We start from the raw sequence: 16,308 nt of genomic DNA, 5'->3' as shown, positions 1-16,308 counted from the left end.
TTCATCAGGGTGTTACCCATAGCTTCTGCTCCAGTGGTTTAAAATGACTCGGTGATGACTTTTGCCTTCCAATTCCATACTTTAAGATGAATCACTTCTGATTTAAGAGTTTATTGATTTTACATCCATACTTGCATGGGATATTTGCAACATACTCCTGTAGCACTAAATTAGCCTTTTGTATATGAATTTTCTTTGGATGAATAATTCCTGTATGACAGTGTTTAGTTGCCCCTACCAGTTTAAGTCTCTGTTGTGGTTTAAGCTCAGCTGTAAATCACGCAGTTGCTCTCTCACTCCCCCCCTTTCCTTCCCCTGCTTCCAGGGGAAAGAAGTTCACCCATCTGAAACACAGCTTCACAGATCATCTTTTCACAGTTTACCTAAAACCAGACATGCAGAAAAAACAGGCATTCCACTGCCATATGATTACTAAACATCGCTAAAAATCAGGATATCTACTGTATAAGCAGTTTCCTAAGATGCAAATGGAGAATTTCACTTCATGGAGTGCTAGGCAAATAAGATTTATTTCCATCCCTTTCCACTGTAGCCCAGGTGCTTGCTACCGCTCCCCAGCTTCCCAGAGACAAGGTCTATTACAACAGAATTACACAAGCCTCACTGATCCATCCAAGGCAAAGTTAGCCAAGTTGATTCCCACCACCTTCAGCTATAACAGCCAACTTCTAAATGTAGCGGGAAGCCCGAAGAGGAGACCCTGAAGCTTGCAGCAGCAGCAGTCATGTCCACCCAGGCAGCGAGCAGTGAAAAGACACCAGTGGAAGAAACACCTTCACCTGGTATACCTACATCCAGACAACCACCTCTGGCAACCCCACCATATTTTAGTATCTTTCGGTATTTACCCAAGAAAAGCTTGACCTTTCTGACTAGCATTAGTCATCTGCTGAGTAATTCACAGAATTGCCTTGTAGAACTGAGGGAGAGTATACATCTCAACAATTTATGGTGGACTGATTATGAATGTTTCCTCAAATGCTGTGGAGTTAAAAAAAAAAACACAAAATCTACATTACAAGACATATCCTGCGCAAATACTTGAAAGTATATAGCATGGTTTCCTCTTTCTTCCTCCCAACCAGCCCCCATCATCCCAAACCCCTCAAATTAATGTATTTTTCATTTATGTTCTGGTTTTAACATGAAGTTACAAGTTAACTGCAGCATAAAAGGCACTAGAACACAGGAGAAAGAAGCAATGTGGGCAGATCTTTTCAATTATTTCATTTAATCATAGAATAGAACAGTTCAGGTTGGAAAGGACCTCAAGATCATCTAGTTCCAACCCCCCTCCCATGGGAAGGGACACCTCGCACTAAACCATCTCACCCAAGGTTTCATCCAACCTGGCCTTGAACATTGCCAGGGATGGAGCACTCACAACCTCCCTGGGCAACCGATTCCAGTGTCTCACCACCCTAACAGGAAAGAATTTCCTCCTTATATGAAATCTAAACATCCCCTGTTTAAGTTTTAACCCATTACCCCTTGTCCTGTCACTACAGTCCCTAATGAAGAGTCCCTCCCCAGCATCCCTATAGGCCCCCCTTCAGATACTGGAAGGCTGCTATGAGGTCTCCACGCAGCCTTCTCTTCTCCAGGCTGAACAGCCCCAACTTTCTCAGCCTCTCTTCATACGGGAGGTGCTCCAGTCCCCTGATCATCCTCGTGGCCCTCCTCTGGACTTGTTCCAACAGTTCCATGTCCTTTTTATGCTGAACTGCACACAATACTTCAGGTGAGGTCTCACAAGAGCAGAGTAGAGGGGCAGGATCACTTCCTTCAACATGCTGGTCACACTCCTCTTGATGCAGCCCAGGATACAGGAGGCTTTCTGGGCTGCAAGCGCACACTGCCAACTCATGTTCATTTTCTCATAGAGCAGCACCCCCAAGTCCTTCTCCACAGGGCTACTCTGAATCTCTTCTTTGCCCAACCTGAAAGCCCTGGTTTGAGCCCCACGCCAGGCTTGCCTGACTCATGCTGGGTGACCTGACGTCCATGCAGATTTGACATGTGTCGTGGTTTAAACCAATCCACACAGGTCGTCCACTCACCCCCCCCGACCCTCCCCACTCCCGGAGGGATGGGGAGGAAAATCAGGAGAATGTAACTCCCACGGGTTGAGATAAGAACAGCCCAGTAACTAAGGTATAACACAAACCACTGCTGCTACCACAAATGATAATATTGATAAGAGAAAATAACAAGAGAATACGATACCACCGCCGAACGAGTTCGACCCCCCCCGAAGAGCCAGAGCCTGCCTCTTCCGGGTAACTTCCAGTTCCCCCTCCGGGCATGACGTGCTATGGTATGGAATACCTCTTTGGCTAGTTTGGGTCAGGTGTCCTGTCTCTGCTTCCTCCCGGCCTCCCTCGTGCCCAGCAGAGCATGAGACTCACAGAGTCCTTGGCCAGAATAAACATTACTTAGCAACAATTAAAAACAATCGGTATTATCAGCTCTCTGCCCAGGCTGGAAGTCAAAACACAGAGCTTGCACCAGTTACTAAGAAGGAGCAAAACGGCTCCTGGTAAACCCAGGACAACATGGTAACAAAGGGCTGTGCTGTGAGTTTTTTAGCTCTGATCTGAGTTTTCTGATGGAGACTTTCTTTAGAGCCAGTGGATCAGTTGCGGAGTTATACTTCAGATCGCTGATTGGTAGGACTAATTCAAACATTTGATTTATAATTCAAGTTCAGTAGGATTGTTTCTTCTTAAAAGACAGATTTCTTCAGGAAAAAGTCTAGTACATTTGAGTGTATTTTAGGAAGGCAAAGTACACAATGCAATTTATAAACAGACAATAAAATGCTCACTTCGACCTTGATAGGAAAAAATCTTATATCTTGACTAATAAACGTGCTTAGCACTTTTAATTAAAAAGAACTTGTATTAGTTTAAACAAAATAACATTCATCTGTTTGAAGCAAAGGATCTATGAAATAAGAAACTGAAATGATGGATAGGTTCCATGGGATATATCCCTGGAGGGCAGGGGGGCCCAAGACTCTTGGTTGATATTCAAGGATCACCTGCTACAAGCTCAGGAGTGTTGCATCCCAACTAGAAGGAAGTGCAGCAGGAGGGCCAGGAGACCTCCTTGGATGGATAAGGAGCTGCTGAGGAAAATTCAAAGGAAAAAAGAGGCTTATAAAAGGTGGAAGCAAGGACAGGCAGCCTAGGAAGAGTACAGGGATGTTGTCCGGGAAGCTAGGGACCAGGTTAGGAAAGCTAAGGCCCAGTTAGAATTAAACTTGGCTAGGGATGTTAAGGATAACAGGAAGGGATACTATAGGTACGTGGCAAATAAAAGACAGACTAGGGACAACGTAGGCCCCCTGAGGAAGCTCTCGGGAGAACTGGCTACACAGGATTTGGAGAAGGCTGAGGTTCTGAATGACTTCTTTGCCTTGGTCTTCACTGGCAAAGGCTCCGACCGCACCACCCAAGTCTTAGAAGGCAGATGCAGGGAAGTGAGAATTAAGACCTTGGGACCACTGTAGGAGAGGATCTGGTTCGAGACCATCTTAAAAATCTGAAAGTGCATGGGACCCAATGAAATTCATCCGCAGGTCCTGAAGGAGCTGGCAAATGAAGTTGCTAAGCCACTGGCCATCGTATTTGAAAAATCATGGCAGTCAGGTGAAGTTCCCGACGACTGGAAAAAGGGAAATATAACCCCCATTTTCAAGAAGGGGAAAATGGAAGACCCGGGGAATTACACACCAGTCAGTCTCACCTCTGTGCCTGGTAAAATCTTGGAGCACATTCTCCTGGAAGTCATGCTAAGGCACATGAAAAACAACAAGGTGCTTGGTGACAGCCAGCAAGGCTTCACTAAGGGTAAATCCTACCTGACCAATTGGGTGGCCTTCTATGATGGGGCTACAGAACTGATGGACAAGGGTAGAGCAGTTGATGTCATCTACCTGGACTTGGGCAAAGCGTTCGACACTGTCGCACACAACATCTTTGTCTCTAAATCGGAGAGACATCAATTTGATGGATGCACCGCTCGGTGGATAAAGAACTGGCTGGATGGCCGCACACAAACACTTGTGGTCAATGGCTCAGTGTCCAGCTAGAGACCAGTAAGAAGTGGTGTCCCTCAGGAATCGGTGTTGGGACTGGTCTTGTTTAACATCTTCATCGCTGACATGGACAGTGGGATTGAGTGCGCCCTCATCAAGTTTGCTGATGACACCAAACTGTGTGGTGATACTCTGGAGGGAAGGGATGCCATCCAGAGGGACCTTGACACGCTTGTGAGGTGGGCTGATACCAACCTTATGAAGTTCAACCACGACAAGTGCAAGGTCCTACACCTGGGTTGGAGCAATCGCAGGCACAGCTACAGGTTGGGCAGAGAAGAGATTCAGAGCAGCCCTGTGGGGAAGGACTTGGGGGTGCTGGTCTATGAGAAAACGAACATGATCCAGCTTCAGTGTGCGCTCGCTGTATCCTGGGCTGCATCAAAAGGAGCGTGACCAGCAGGTCGAAGGAGGTGATCCTGCCCCTCTACTTTGCTCTTGTGAGACCTCACCTGGAGTACTGTGTGCAGTTCTGGTGTCCTCAACATAAAAAGGACATGGAACTGTTGGAGCAAGTCCAGAGGGCCTCGAGGAAGATCAGGGGACTGGAGCACCTCCCGTATGAAGAGAGGCTGAGAAAGTTGGGGCTGTTCAGCCTGGAGAAGAGAAGGCTGCGTGGAGACCTCATAGCAGCCTTCCAGTACCTGAAGGGTGCCTATAGGGATGCTGGGGAGGGACTCTTCATCAGGGACTGTAGTGGCAGGACAAGGTGTAATGGGTTCAAACTTCAACAGGGGAAGTTTAGATTAGATATAAGGAGGAAGTTCTTTACTGTGAGGGTGGTGAGGCACTGGAATAGGTTGCCCAAGGCACTGTTCAAGGCCGGGTTGGACAGAGCCTTGGGCGACATGGCTTGGTGCATGGTGTCCCTGGCCATGACAGGGGGGTAGGAGCTAGATGATCTTAAGGCCCTTTCCAACCCTAACTACTATGATTCTATGCACGGGTAGTAGAAAAACCATGGGCCAGGAGCACTAGCATACAACCTGCAAAATAACCTGGAGAGTCCCCAACCTCCTTTTGCTCTGCTTATCACTCCAGGCTAGAAAGCTACAAACAGTAACTGTCAATAAAGGATGGTGACTAAGCAGATAACAAAGGTTTCCTGATATCACCTTTTTAGCCCAGTGACAGAGACACATGCTCAAGAGCATCAACTGCAGGAACTGGAAGAATACTTCCTCCCTCCATGTAGGTGACTGGTCTCACCCTTCAAAGTATCTGGAAAGGCCGGTCTCTGAGTAGGCCTGGGGATCAAACCATGGTTTTTATCTTCTTTCTTCTGAAGCTTCAGCTAGTATATCTGTCAGAAAACCAATATAAACCTAGAAAATATTTCACTGAAATACTTTCCATGAGTCCAAAAACCTTAAAATTCAGAGACACCAATACATGCTGAAAGATATCTGAAAAAATTCATGCAACAACCTCAGTTGCTGAGTGCTGCTCAGATATAAGGACAAAAGAATCAGCACATGGGGGGGGGGGGGGGGGGGGGGGAAGGGATTTCTAATAGTTTGAGGGTTAAAACCTCACAACTGACCCAGCCCTAATATCATACAGCGGGAACTCGCCCTAGAATGGGACATCCCCAGCACAGCACACCTCCTCACACCATCTACATGTTGTGCATTAATATATTTGTCTGCAGTCTTGCAACAAAAGCAGTAAAGGGAGAGCAAGAGGCTGTGTAGAACCCTCAGAAACTCACTCAAGTTTCATCCAACTCACTTACTGAAACCACCCATTCAAAATAATTTCAAAATGTGAAAACAGGTTGGGGGTTGACCTGCTGGAAAGTAGTGAAGGGGAAAGGGACCTGGGGGTCCTGGTGGATAGGAGGATGACCATGAGCCAGCAATGTGCTCTTGTGGCCAAGAAGGCAAATGGCATCTTAGGGTGCATTAGAAAGGGAGTGGTTAGTAGGTCAAGAGAGGTTCTCCTCCCCCTCTACTCAGCCTTGGTGAGGCCGCATCTGGAATATTGCGTCCAGTTCTGGGCCCCTCTGTTCAAGAAGGACAGGGAATTGCTTGAAGGAGTCCAGCGCAGAGCCACAAAGATGATTAAGGGAGTGGAACATCTCCCTTATGAGGAGAGGCTGAGGGAGCTGGGTCTCTTTAGCTTGCAAAAGAGGAGACTGAGGGGTGACCTCATCAATGTTTACAAATATGTGAAGGGTAGGTGTCAGGATGATGGAGCTAGGCTTTTTTCAGTGATATCCAGTGATAGGACAAGGGGCAATGGGTGTAAACTGGAACATAGGAAGTTCCACGTTAACATCAGGAAGAACTTCTTTACTGTAAGAGTGACAGAGCACTGGAACAGGTTGCCCAGGGGAGTTGTGGAGTCTCCTACACTGGAGATATTCAAGGCCCGCCTGGACAAGTTCCTGTGTGATGTACTGTAGGTTACCCTGCTCTTGCAGGGGGGTTGGACTAGATGATCTTTTTAGGTCCCTTCCAACCCTTGGGATTCTGTGTGATTCTGTGTGATTCTGTGAAATTAAGCAAGTGCGCACAGTCTACCAAAAAGTGAGTAGAAGGCTGTCACAGCTTAAGCCCAGCTGGAAACTCAAAACCATGCAGCCACTAGCTCACTCCCCCCTTTCTCCCCCCACCCAGTCCTGGCGGGATGGGGAGAAGAACCAAAGAAATTTTGGGCAAAGAAGAGATTCAGAGCAGCCCTGCAGAGAAGGACTTGGGGGTGCTGGTCAATGAGAAAATTAACATGAGCCGGCAGTGTGCACTCGCAGCCCAGAAAGCCAACCGTATCCTGGGCTGCATCAAAAGGAGTGTGACCAACAGGTCGAAGGAGGTGATTCTGCCCCTCTACTCTGCTCTTGTGAGACCTCACCTGGAGTACTGTGTGCAGTTCTGGTGTCCTCAACATAAAAAGGACATGGAACTGCTGGAACAAGTCCAGAGGAGGGCCACAAGGATGATCAGGGGACTGGAGCACCTCCCGTATGAAGAGAGGCTGAGGAAGTTGGGGCTGTTCAGCCTGGAGAAGAGAAGGCTGCGTGGAGACCTCATAGCAGCCTTCCAGTATCTGAAGGGGGCCTATAGGGATGCTGGGGAGGGACTCTTCGTCAGGGACTGTAGTGACAGGAAAAGGGGTAACGGGTTAAAACTTAAACAGGGGAAGTTTAAATTGGATATAAGGAGGAAATTCTTTCCTGTTAGGGTGGTGAGACACTGGAATCGGTTGCCAGGGAGGTTGTGAGTGCCCCATCCCTGGCGGTGTTCAAGGCCAGGTTGGATGAAGCCTTGTGTGGGATGGTTTAGTGTGAGGTGTCCCTGCCCATGGCAGGGGGGTTGGAACTAGATGATCTTGAGGTCCTTTCCAACTCTAACTATTCTATGATTCTATGATTAAATGTAAATCCCACGGGTTGAGTAAAAACCAGTCAAATGATACAAAGCATAAAGTGGGGGAGTGAGTGAGTAGCTGCATGGTTCTGAGTTACCGGCCGTGCTTAAACCAGGACAAATATATAGATGGGCTCATGTCCTGGTTTCAGCAGTAGCAGTCATTTTTCTCCTTCTTAGTAGCTAGTGCAGTGCTGTGTTTTGATATTTTGGCCTGGGAACAGTGCTGATAACGCTGATGTTTTTAGTTGCTGCTCAAATGTTTGGTCGGGCCAAGGACTTTCTGAGCCTCATGCTCTGCCAGGGAGGAGGGAAAGCTGGGAGGAAGCAGAGACAGGACACCTGACCCAAACTAGCCAGAGGTATTCCATACCACAGCACGTCATGCCCAGGATGTAACGGGGAGTGACACGGAAGGGCTAGGACTGCAGGGTTGGAGGAGGTATCGGTCAGTGCTCGGCTGGGGGGAGTGGGGCGAGTTATTGGTCGGCTGGTGTTGAGGTGTTGTATTCTTTCCTCTTGTTATTTCCTTTATCATTATTATTAGTGGTGGTAGCAGTAGTGATTTGTGTTATACCTTAGTTACTAAACTGTTCTTATGTCAACCCGTGGGAGCTGCATTCTTTTCGATTCTCCTCTCTGCCCCTCCAGGAGCAGGGGGAGGGCAAGAAGGGGGGGGAGTGAGTGAACGAGGTTTGTGGTTGGGTTTAAACCACGACAGTTACCTACTTGTCCTGTCCAGGAAACTGGTACAGAATATTTACAGTGTCACATAAGTTTCTTTGTCTAGTCTCATTTCTACCTTCCAACTAGAAACTTCTCCTTCAGAAGTGGGAGAAGAAATGTTTAAGAGTTGCTGATGAAAAAGAAATGCTTGCTGATAGGACGTATACTATTTATGACTCTTGTTCTTTTATCAGTGATTCTGATAGTGGTGTTAGTCTGTACAGCAAGTGGTGCCTGGAACTGGTTAATAGACCCAGAGACACAAAAGGTAAAGATCAGGCTAATCCCAAATGTAGTGTGTGGCAGTCAAGTGGTATAGTATTGAAAACCGAAAGGCTAAATATGGTTCTCCTCTGAAACTGGGAGATAATTTTCAGTTAGGCTCTCGAGCTGTCTAGAATTTTTCTGGATTATGTCCTGGGACAATAATGCCTACCAATATGTGGACCTTGAATGCATATCTAAAGAACAGTTCACAAGTACTGAAATGGTTAGGAGCAGTATATATATATGTGTATAGAGATTTTTTATTATTATTTTATATATTTTTTTAAGTGAAAGTATGCAGTGGGACTAATCTGATTTCTTTCCTAGGTGTCATTTTTCATATCATTTTGGAATCACACACTTTTTACAATTAGGTGTATTACCCTAATAAGCTTGTTCTCTGCTGGAATACATAGAAGAGTGGTGGCACCATCAATGTATCCTTCAATTGTGTTTGTCAGATTAAAGGTGTTGCAGTTACTACAATTATTGACGCCTATGCTAATACTGCTTTTTTTTGGTTTTTACTTGTTCTGTGTACCAGCATTAGCTCCTTTCCTTGACACAATCCACACAGTACAGCAGCCCGAGGTTGAACTGCTTTGGCAGAATATAACATGTCCTGTGATGATGTAAGTATTAGTCATTGCCTAAATTTCGGTGGGTTTTTTGTGGCTTGCTTTGTTTTGGGTTTTTTTTTGTGGGTTTTTTTTTTCCTGAACAGCACTTGCCACAAAGGCATATAGTGATAGGACAAGGGGAAATGGCTTTAAGATGAAAGGGGGGCAGACTTAGATATTAGGAAGAAATTCTTTCTTATGAGGGTGGTGAGGTGTTGGCACAGGGTGCCCAGAGAAGCTGTGGCTGCCTCATCCCTGGCAGTGCTCAAGGCCAGGTTGGACACAGGGGCTTGGAGCAAGCTGCTCTAGTGGAAGGTGTCCCTGCCCATGGCAGGGGGTTGGAACGGTGAATGAGCTTTAAGGTCCCTTCCAAACTAAACCATTCTATAAATACACCTTAATGAGTTCTGTGTGTCTGTAAAACTGGAATGTACAATACTTAGTATTGTTCTGTGTGTCATTCTAAACTTAGCCTGTAAAATGGAAGTTGGGTTCAACTTTCAATATCTAAACTTATTCCCCCCCCCCTTCTTGCACACTGAAAAATTAATTTTGAAACCCAGGCCTCATACTCAATAAGGGCTGTCTTCCTTCAGCTTGTTGGGTTGGTTTTTTTTTCCACTGCCATAGAAACCAAAAATGACTTTGTTAAGGTAGTGTGACAGCAAAAAAAACAAACAGGACTGGCTGTCACTGGCTGGGAGTGAAAGTGTGCAATATTACTTCTTGAATATTTATCCAAATTATTTGTTGTCATATCAGTGCTTTTGCTACTTCTGATTACCTCTTTTTTTCCATAGTAGTGTTACTTTACTTCAGCTAGAAGAGAACATACAGGTGAATTATGTTAATCGGTTATGAAGTTGAAAACCAAACCTTTTGCGTTGTGTGTCTTTATAAGCTATTGTAAATAAGATGGATGCCAATGTTCAGGAAAAGAAGTAATACTTACTGTATGGATTTTTTTCATTCTCATGAACAGTACTGAAAGGAACTTTTACCATTCCCATGATGTTTTATTAGCACACTTGCTCATTACAGCTGTCCTTGCTTCCTGGTCATTCTTTTTGGAATTGGTTAACGGCTTGCAGAAAGACTGTCTGTCCGGGAGAAAACCGGTCTTGCTTTTTAAGAACTGCAACTACATCAAGGATCACATTTGTTAGACTGTGTATATAGTGCACCAGCCACTTCCATTGTGGGAATACATAGCTCCTGGTGTCATCTGGTTCACAACACTGCTCTTTCCAGATTTTAATATTTAAAAAATTGTCTTAAATATGCTTGTATCTTACCAACTAAGGTTGTACTGTATCTGAAGTCCACATGACCATTCTGAGTGGATTTTTATGTTATGATAGTCCAAATAGGAAACTGATATTGAAAATTTACAACTTAAGATTTGGTAAAGAAAACACTATCACAATAACAATTTTTTTATTCAGTGTTATTGTCCTGGGTTCAGCAGCAGCAGTCAGTTTTCTCCTTCTTAGTAGCTAGTGCAGTGCTGTGCTTTGATCTTTTGGCCTGGGAACAGTGCTGATAACGCCAATGTTTTCAGTTGCTGCTCAAATGTTTGGTCTGGCCAAGGACTTTGTGAGCCTCATGCTCTGCCAGGGAGGAGGGGAGGCTGGGAGGAAGCAGAGACAGGACACCTGACCCAAACTGACCAAAGAGGTATTCCATACCACAGCACATCATGCCCAGGAGGTAACGGGGAGTGACCCGGAAGGGCTGGGGGGACTGCAGGGTTGGACAAGGTATCGGTCGGTGCTCGGCTGGGGGGAGTGGGGCGAGTTATCGGTCGGCTGGTGTTGAGGTGTTGTATTCTTTCCTCTTGTTATTTCCTTTAGCACTATTATTATTGGTGGTAGCAGTAGTGATTTGTGTTATACCTTAGTTACTAAACTGTTCTTATCTAAACCCGTGGGGGTTGCATTCTTTTTGATTCTCCTCTCTGTCCCTCCAGAAGCAGGGGGAGGGCAAGAAGGGGGGGGGGGAGTGAGTGGACAACCTGTGTGGATTGGTTTAAACCACGACAGTTATAAACAAGATGTGGGTGTCATGCATAAAGTATAACTTAAAATTAGCTAAACTGTAAAGAGTTTTAAGAGTTGTTCAAGGTGCTTTTGTAATAGAATATAGCTCTTTTAATTGACTAAAACTGCAAAGCTGTTGCAACTTCAGTAACTCCTACTACAAGGAGGACTGTCTGCAAGGTTACTGGATGTAACTTTGTCAGTTGAGACATTCAGAATTATCTCCTGTAATTTTTCTTGAAAGACTTCTACCCATTCATTATTTTTATCTGCTGTATATTTTGTAGGTCAATACATATAAAATCTTGTATAAACAGCTGTTCTCTTCTGTACTGTGCAAACACAGATCTTGAATGCAGAAGAGCTTCAGGAGTTTACAAACTTCACCTATAACTTACATACTTGTGGCTTAAGCCCAGGTGGTAACCCAGAACCAGGCAGTTACTCACTCACTTCCCCCCCCCACCTTCAGCTGCAGGACTGGTTGAGGACAGGGCTCCCTAGGGCCCTCAGGAATTCTTCCCAGAGGGACCCCTCTACTCATTCAGATCACTGAGGGAGCAGACAAGGACCATCTAAAACAATACTGTTATGTAATATTTATGGTATGCATCCTAAAGGTTTTCTCAAAAACTGTCATTAGTCCAACATCTTCATCCCCTAGCAAACTTGTTTCTCTCTCCAACCCCTGTTCCCACTACACTCAACAGTGCACCGATGGCACTATTGCATCAACCAAGACTCCCTGATTCCTATCCATCAGCTGATCCGTGGACTGGAGAGTCAGGGAGCGATCAGCAGGACCCACTCACCCTTTAATAGCCCCATATGGTCAGTGCGAAATTCTAACGGAGAGTGAAGACTAACAGTAGACTATCGTGGCCTGAATGAAGTCACACCGCCATTGAGCGCTGCCATACCAGACATGCTAGAACTTCAGTATGAACTGGAGTCAAAGGCAGCCAAGGGGTATGCCACGACTGATACTGCCGGAGTGTGCAGAACCTGGTGGTGAAGGCACGCCATGTAGATGCCCATGTACCAAAGAATGTGGCCACTGAGGAACACCAGAACAACCAACAAGTGGATAAAGCTGCTAAGATTGAAGTGGCTCAGATGGACTTAGACTGGCAACATAAAGGTGAATTATTTTTGGGCCCAGTGGGCTCATAACACTTCAGGCCATCAGGGCAGAGATGCAACATATAGATGGGCCTGTGACTGAGGGGTGGACTTAACAACAGACACTATTACCCAGGTTATTCATGAGTGTGAAACGTGCTGCAATTAAACAAGCCAAACGGTTAAAGCCTCTTTGGTATGGAGGACGATGGCTGAAGTATAAATACGGGGAGGCCTGGCAGACTGACTATATCACACTCCCACCAACCCGCCAAGGCAAGTGCCATGTGCTCACCATGGTGGAAGCAACCACCGGGTGGCTGGAAACATACACTGTGCCCCATGCCACTGCCCGGAACACTATCCTGAGCCCTGAGAAACAGATTTTGTGGCAACACATGATTCAGAGAAAACTCCAGGAACGAACCTGCCAACAAAGTTTTCAAGCTGACAAGCAGGTCTTCTTTATTGCGGCGCCGGGAGACACGGGGGATATCTCTTCCTAACCTGTGTCTCCCTGTTGCTACACAAGCCGTCCTTATATAGTCCCTGGGCATACATATATTACATCGTTTTCCAGGAAAGTTCCCTGTATGCATACAGAATTGTGGTGGTGGTCTCTGAGGGTTGTTTACTTCTTCCAACAATCTTCATCACTTCTGGCAGCCTTTGAAGCACACACAGTAGATGCTTATACCAGTTTAATTGGTTCGTTAGCACCAGAGACATAATAATCCTCCTGTCTTCCTACTTATCCATTAGTTTAACTGTAGACCATCCTGGACACCTGCCATTACCAGATACTCTTTATCCCTGTATCCTGTTCTTCTAGACTGTTTTTCTTAAAACTATGTCAACTATAATGATTTATCTTGTACAAGAATTCTCAGTATGTTCTCAAGCTGTACTCTATTTTTTCTATGTATGATGCACCTCAATAATTTTCCATTGCTACTGTTACAAAGCCATCAAACTTAACATTACTTAAAACTGATTCTAAAGGTTTATATATTCCATTTTGTAATTTTGTGCCCCCCTTGTCTGACTCAATTCTCTCTGGGGTGCCATGTGAGACAATGGGACTCATTTCCGGAATAACCTTATAGACACTTGGGACAAAGAGCATGGCATTGAGTGGGTATATCACATCCACTACCATGCACCAGCCTCTGGGAAAATCGAACGGTACAATGGGCTGTTAAAAACCACACTGAGAGCAATGGGTGGGGGAACTTTCAAGCATTGGGATACACACCAAAGGCCACCTGGTTGGTCAACACCAGAGGATCTGCCAACAGAGCTGGCCCAGCCCAGTCAGAACTTTTACATATTGTAGAGGGGGACAAAGTTCCTGTGGTGCTCATGAAGAACTTGCTGTAGAAGACAGTCTGTGTTATTCCTGCTTCAGGTAAAGGCAAACCCACTTGTGGGATTGCTTTTGCTCAGGGACCGGATATACTTGGTGGGTAATGTGGTGTCCTGGGTTCAGCAGTAGCAATCATTTTTCTCCTTAGTAGCTGTTGCAGTGCTGTGGTTTTGACTATAGTCTGAGAACAACACTGATAACACACCAGTGTTTTTAGATGTTGCTAACTAATGTTTACCCCAATCAAGGACTTTTTGGTCTCATGCTCTGCAGGGAGGAGCATAAGCAGCCAGGAGGGAGCAGAAACAGGACACCTGACCCAATCTAGCCAAAGGATATTCCGTACCACAGCACTTCACACCCAGTATAGAAACTGAAGAGAGTTACCTGGAAGGCCAGATCACTGCTCAGGTCGAGCTGGGTATCAGTCAGCAGATTGTAAGCAACTGTGTTGTGCATCACTTGTATTTATCCGCCTCCACCTTCCACTTTTAGTTTTATATTCTCTCCTCCTGTTATTTCCCTTATCACTATTGACAGTAGTAGTACTTTTGTATTATACCTTAGTTACTGGACTAATCTCAACCTGGGGGATTTACATTCTTTTAAGTTTTCTCCCCATCCCTCTGGATCAGAGGAGATGGAGCAGAGGGAGTGAGCAAGCAGCTGCATTGTTCTGAGTCACCGGCTGGGCTTAAACCACGACATAATCCATAACACTCTACATAATCATGTGTGCCTTATTTCTCTGTAGGTCTTCGAAAAAACACACTCCTCATGTTATTTCCTAGACTATGCACTCTTTTAACAGCAGCAGATTATTATTCTTCTAAATTATAACTCCTATTATGCATTTGTTCTACATATAGCACAAAGCTTCAGAAGCGTGCCTGGCAGCGGCTGCCAAGAGCAGGACCTGCACCTCTGATACCGTGCTGTCTGCCGTCCTCCCCAGCTCAGCCACCTCACCCAGCCCCGCAGCATGCACGCGAGCAGCAATGGCATCAGACCCCTCACCGACACCACCCACCGCAATACATGTACCGCATGCGGTACAATAACCGCAAAGAGAGCAACGGAACACCCTTGCTCGGGCAGCAAGGCGCGATACTGGGCGATGAGCGTCTAACAGCCCCAAGTACACACGCAGTGACAAAAGGAAAACCTACAGATAGGCTTGCACACATCATCAGCACAAACCTAGGCATCCGCTAGCCCCTCCACGAGGGGTCAATGCCCGGCCGGGCTCGGGGGCTGCACGAGAGGCTGTCCCGCCGACAGGCATCAGCGGGGCCCGTTGACACAGCGCACGGGCGGGCCGGGGAGCGACCCGGCACACGTGGCCCTTACCTGCCCCCGCCGGCTGCGAGCGGCGTCCTACGGGCCCGATCCAGATACCCCGCAACACCCGCCGTTCCTGTGGCCGCGGCCCAGCGGCCATCCCGTGCTGGGAGGCCCTCAGCTCGCACCTCTTCAAGAGGCCAGGCCAGGTCCAAGCCCGGCGCTGGGAGCTGCCCGGCACCCGGAGCTGCCCGGCACCCCCTCGCCTGCCTGGCGCTGCGACCGCTCACCCCATGACTCCTTGGCTGTAGTTCCTCTTCTTCCAAGGGGTGCCTATGTAGAGCGACTCGGGAAGGCCGGCCTGAGCCCGGCCGGCAGGCTCATTTCCTAGGGCGAGCGCCCGGCCCTGCACAAGAGGCCTCAGCAGGAGGCTGTAGTTAAGGCCGAAGGTGCTGGCCTTGTTGTCGCGCTTCCTCTTGTTGCTGGCGGCAGACGGTTCGACCTGTGGAGGCCGGTCCCAAGCAGCAGCCCCCAGGGGTGGCGAGGTCTGGTGGCGGCTGCGGTTCTGCTGGTTGTTGGCGCTCTCGAGCGGCAGGAAGTCGGGCTGGGGATCAGCACAGTACATGCTGGGCGGGGGAGACAGGGCCGGCCCCAGCGGAAGCGCTCTGCTGATGCTCCTCCTGAAGGAAGTAGAGGTTGCGGACACCCTACGTAGTTTCCCAGATGTGCATCCACAGGCGGTTCGACGGACCAAGCTGCTCTGGCTGAACCCAGGCTATCCGAGAATCCATCAAAAGGGGACCCACCCCGACTACCTTCACTCCCCATCAGCCGCCGACACTAAGACCCTGCACGGGGTCCCATCGCTAATGGCAGCTCTTATGGAAGGGCAGCTCCGCGCCTGCCTGCCCGCTGCCGTCGCTCCACAACCCCCGCCCCTCGCGGCGAGGCGGGGCCCGGTTGGGCCGTCGGCACACAGGCCGCGCGCAGGCAAGGGGGCGATGGCTGGCCCCGGGTGGGGCCCCGGGCGGAGCCCGGCTCTGCACCTGCCGGGCGGGGCTGAGCGGCTCTCGGGCCACAGCGGCGACATTTCTTCCGGCGGAATCGTTCTACTTTGATGGATAGACCATCCGATAGATAAAGAATTGGCTGGCTGGCTGCACGCAGAGAGTTTTGGTTAACGGTCCAATGTCCAATTGGAGACGGGTGAGGAGTGGCGTCCCTCATGGGTCGGTGTTCAACATATTTGTCTGCAACATGGACAGCGGGATTGATGTGCCCTCAGCAAGTCTGCTGATGACACCAAGCTGTGTGGTTCAGTTGATACACTGGAGGGAAGGGATGCCATCCAGAGGGACTTTGACACGCTTGTGAGGTGGGCTGATATCAACCTTAT

The 16,308-nt window shown here is 47.6% G+C and overlaps 1 protein-coding gene across 3 annotated transcripts in view; it reads right to left on the bottom strand.

Annotated features, from left to right (window-relative positions):
• Positions 1–15,826, bottom strand: part of LOC136004201 (terminal nucleotidyltransferase 4B-like) — a 39,388-nt gene extending 23,562 nt beyond the window's left edge. The window contains exon 1 of one of the 3 annotated variants that reach the window (XR_010608276.1): positions 14,982–15,196. Coding sequence is in view for 2 of the 3 variants with exons in the window: in XM_065660494.1 (XP_065516566.1) it covers positions 15,203–15,537 (335 nt within the window). In the remaining variant the exon portion in view is untranslated. The other 2 variants (XM_065660494.1, XM_065660493.1) reach the window with 2 other exon arrangements.
• Between the last annotated feature and the right edge of the window lie 482 nt (positions 15,827–16,308).

This window comes from Lathamus discolor, chromosome W (assembly GCF_037157495.1).
Source record: "Lathamus discolor isolate bLatDis1 chromosome W, bLatDis1.hap1, whole genome shotgun sequence".
NCBI lineage: Eukaryota > Metazoa > Chordata > Aves > Psittaciformes > Psittacidae > Lathamus > Lathamus discolor.
Note: the sequence above shows the minus strand (reverse complement) of the source record. Positions and strands in the feature narration are given on the sequence as shown.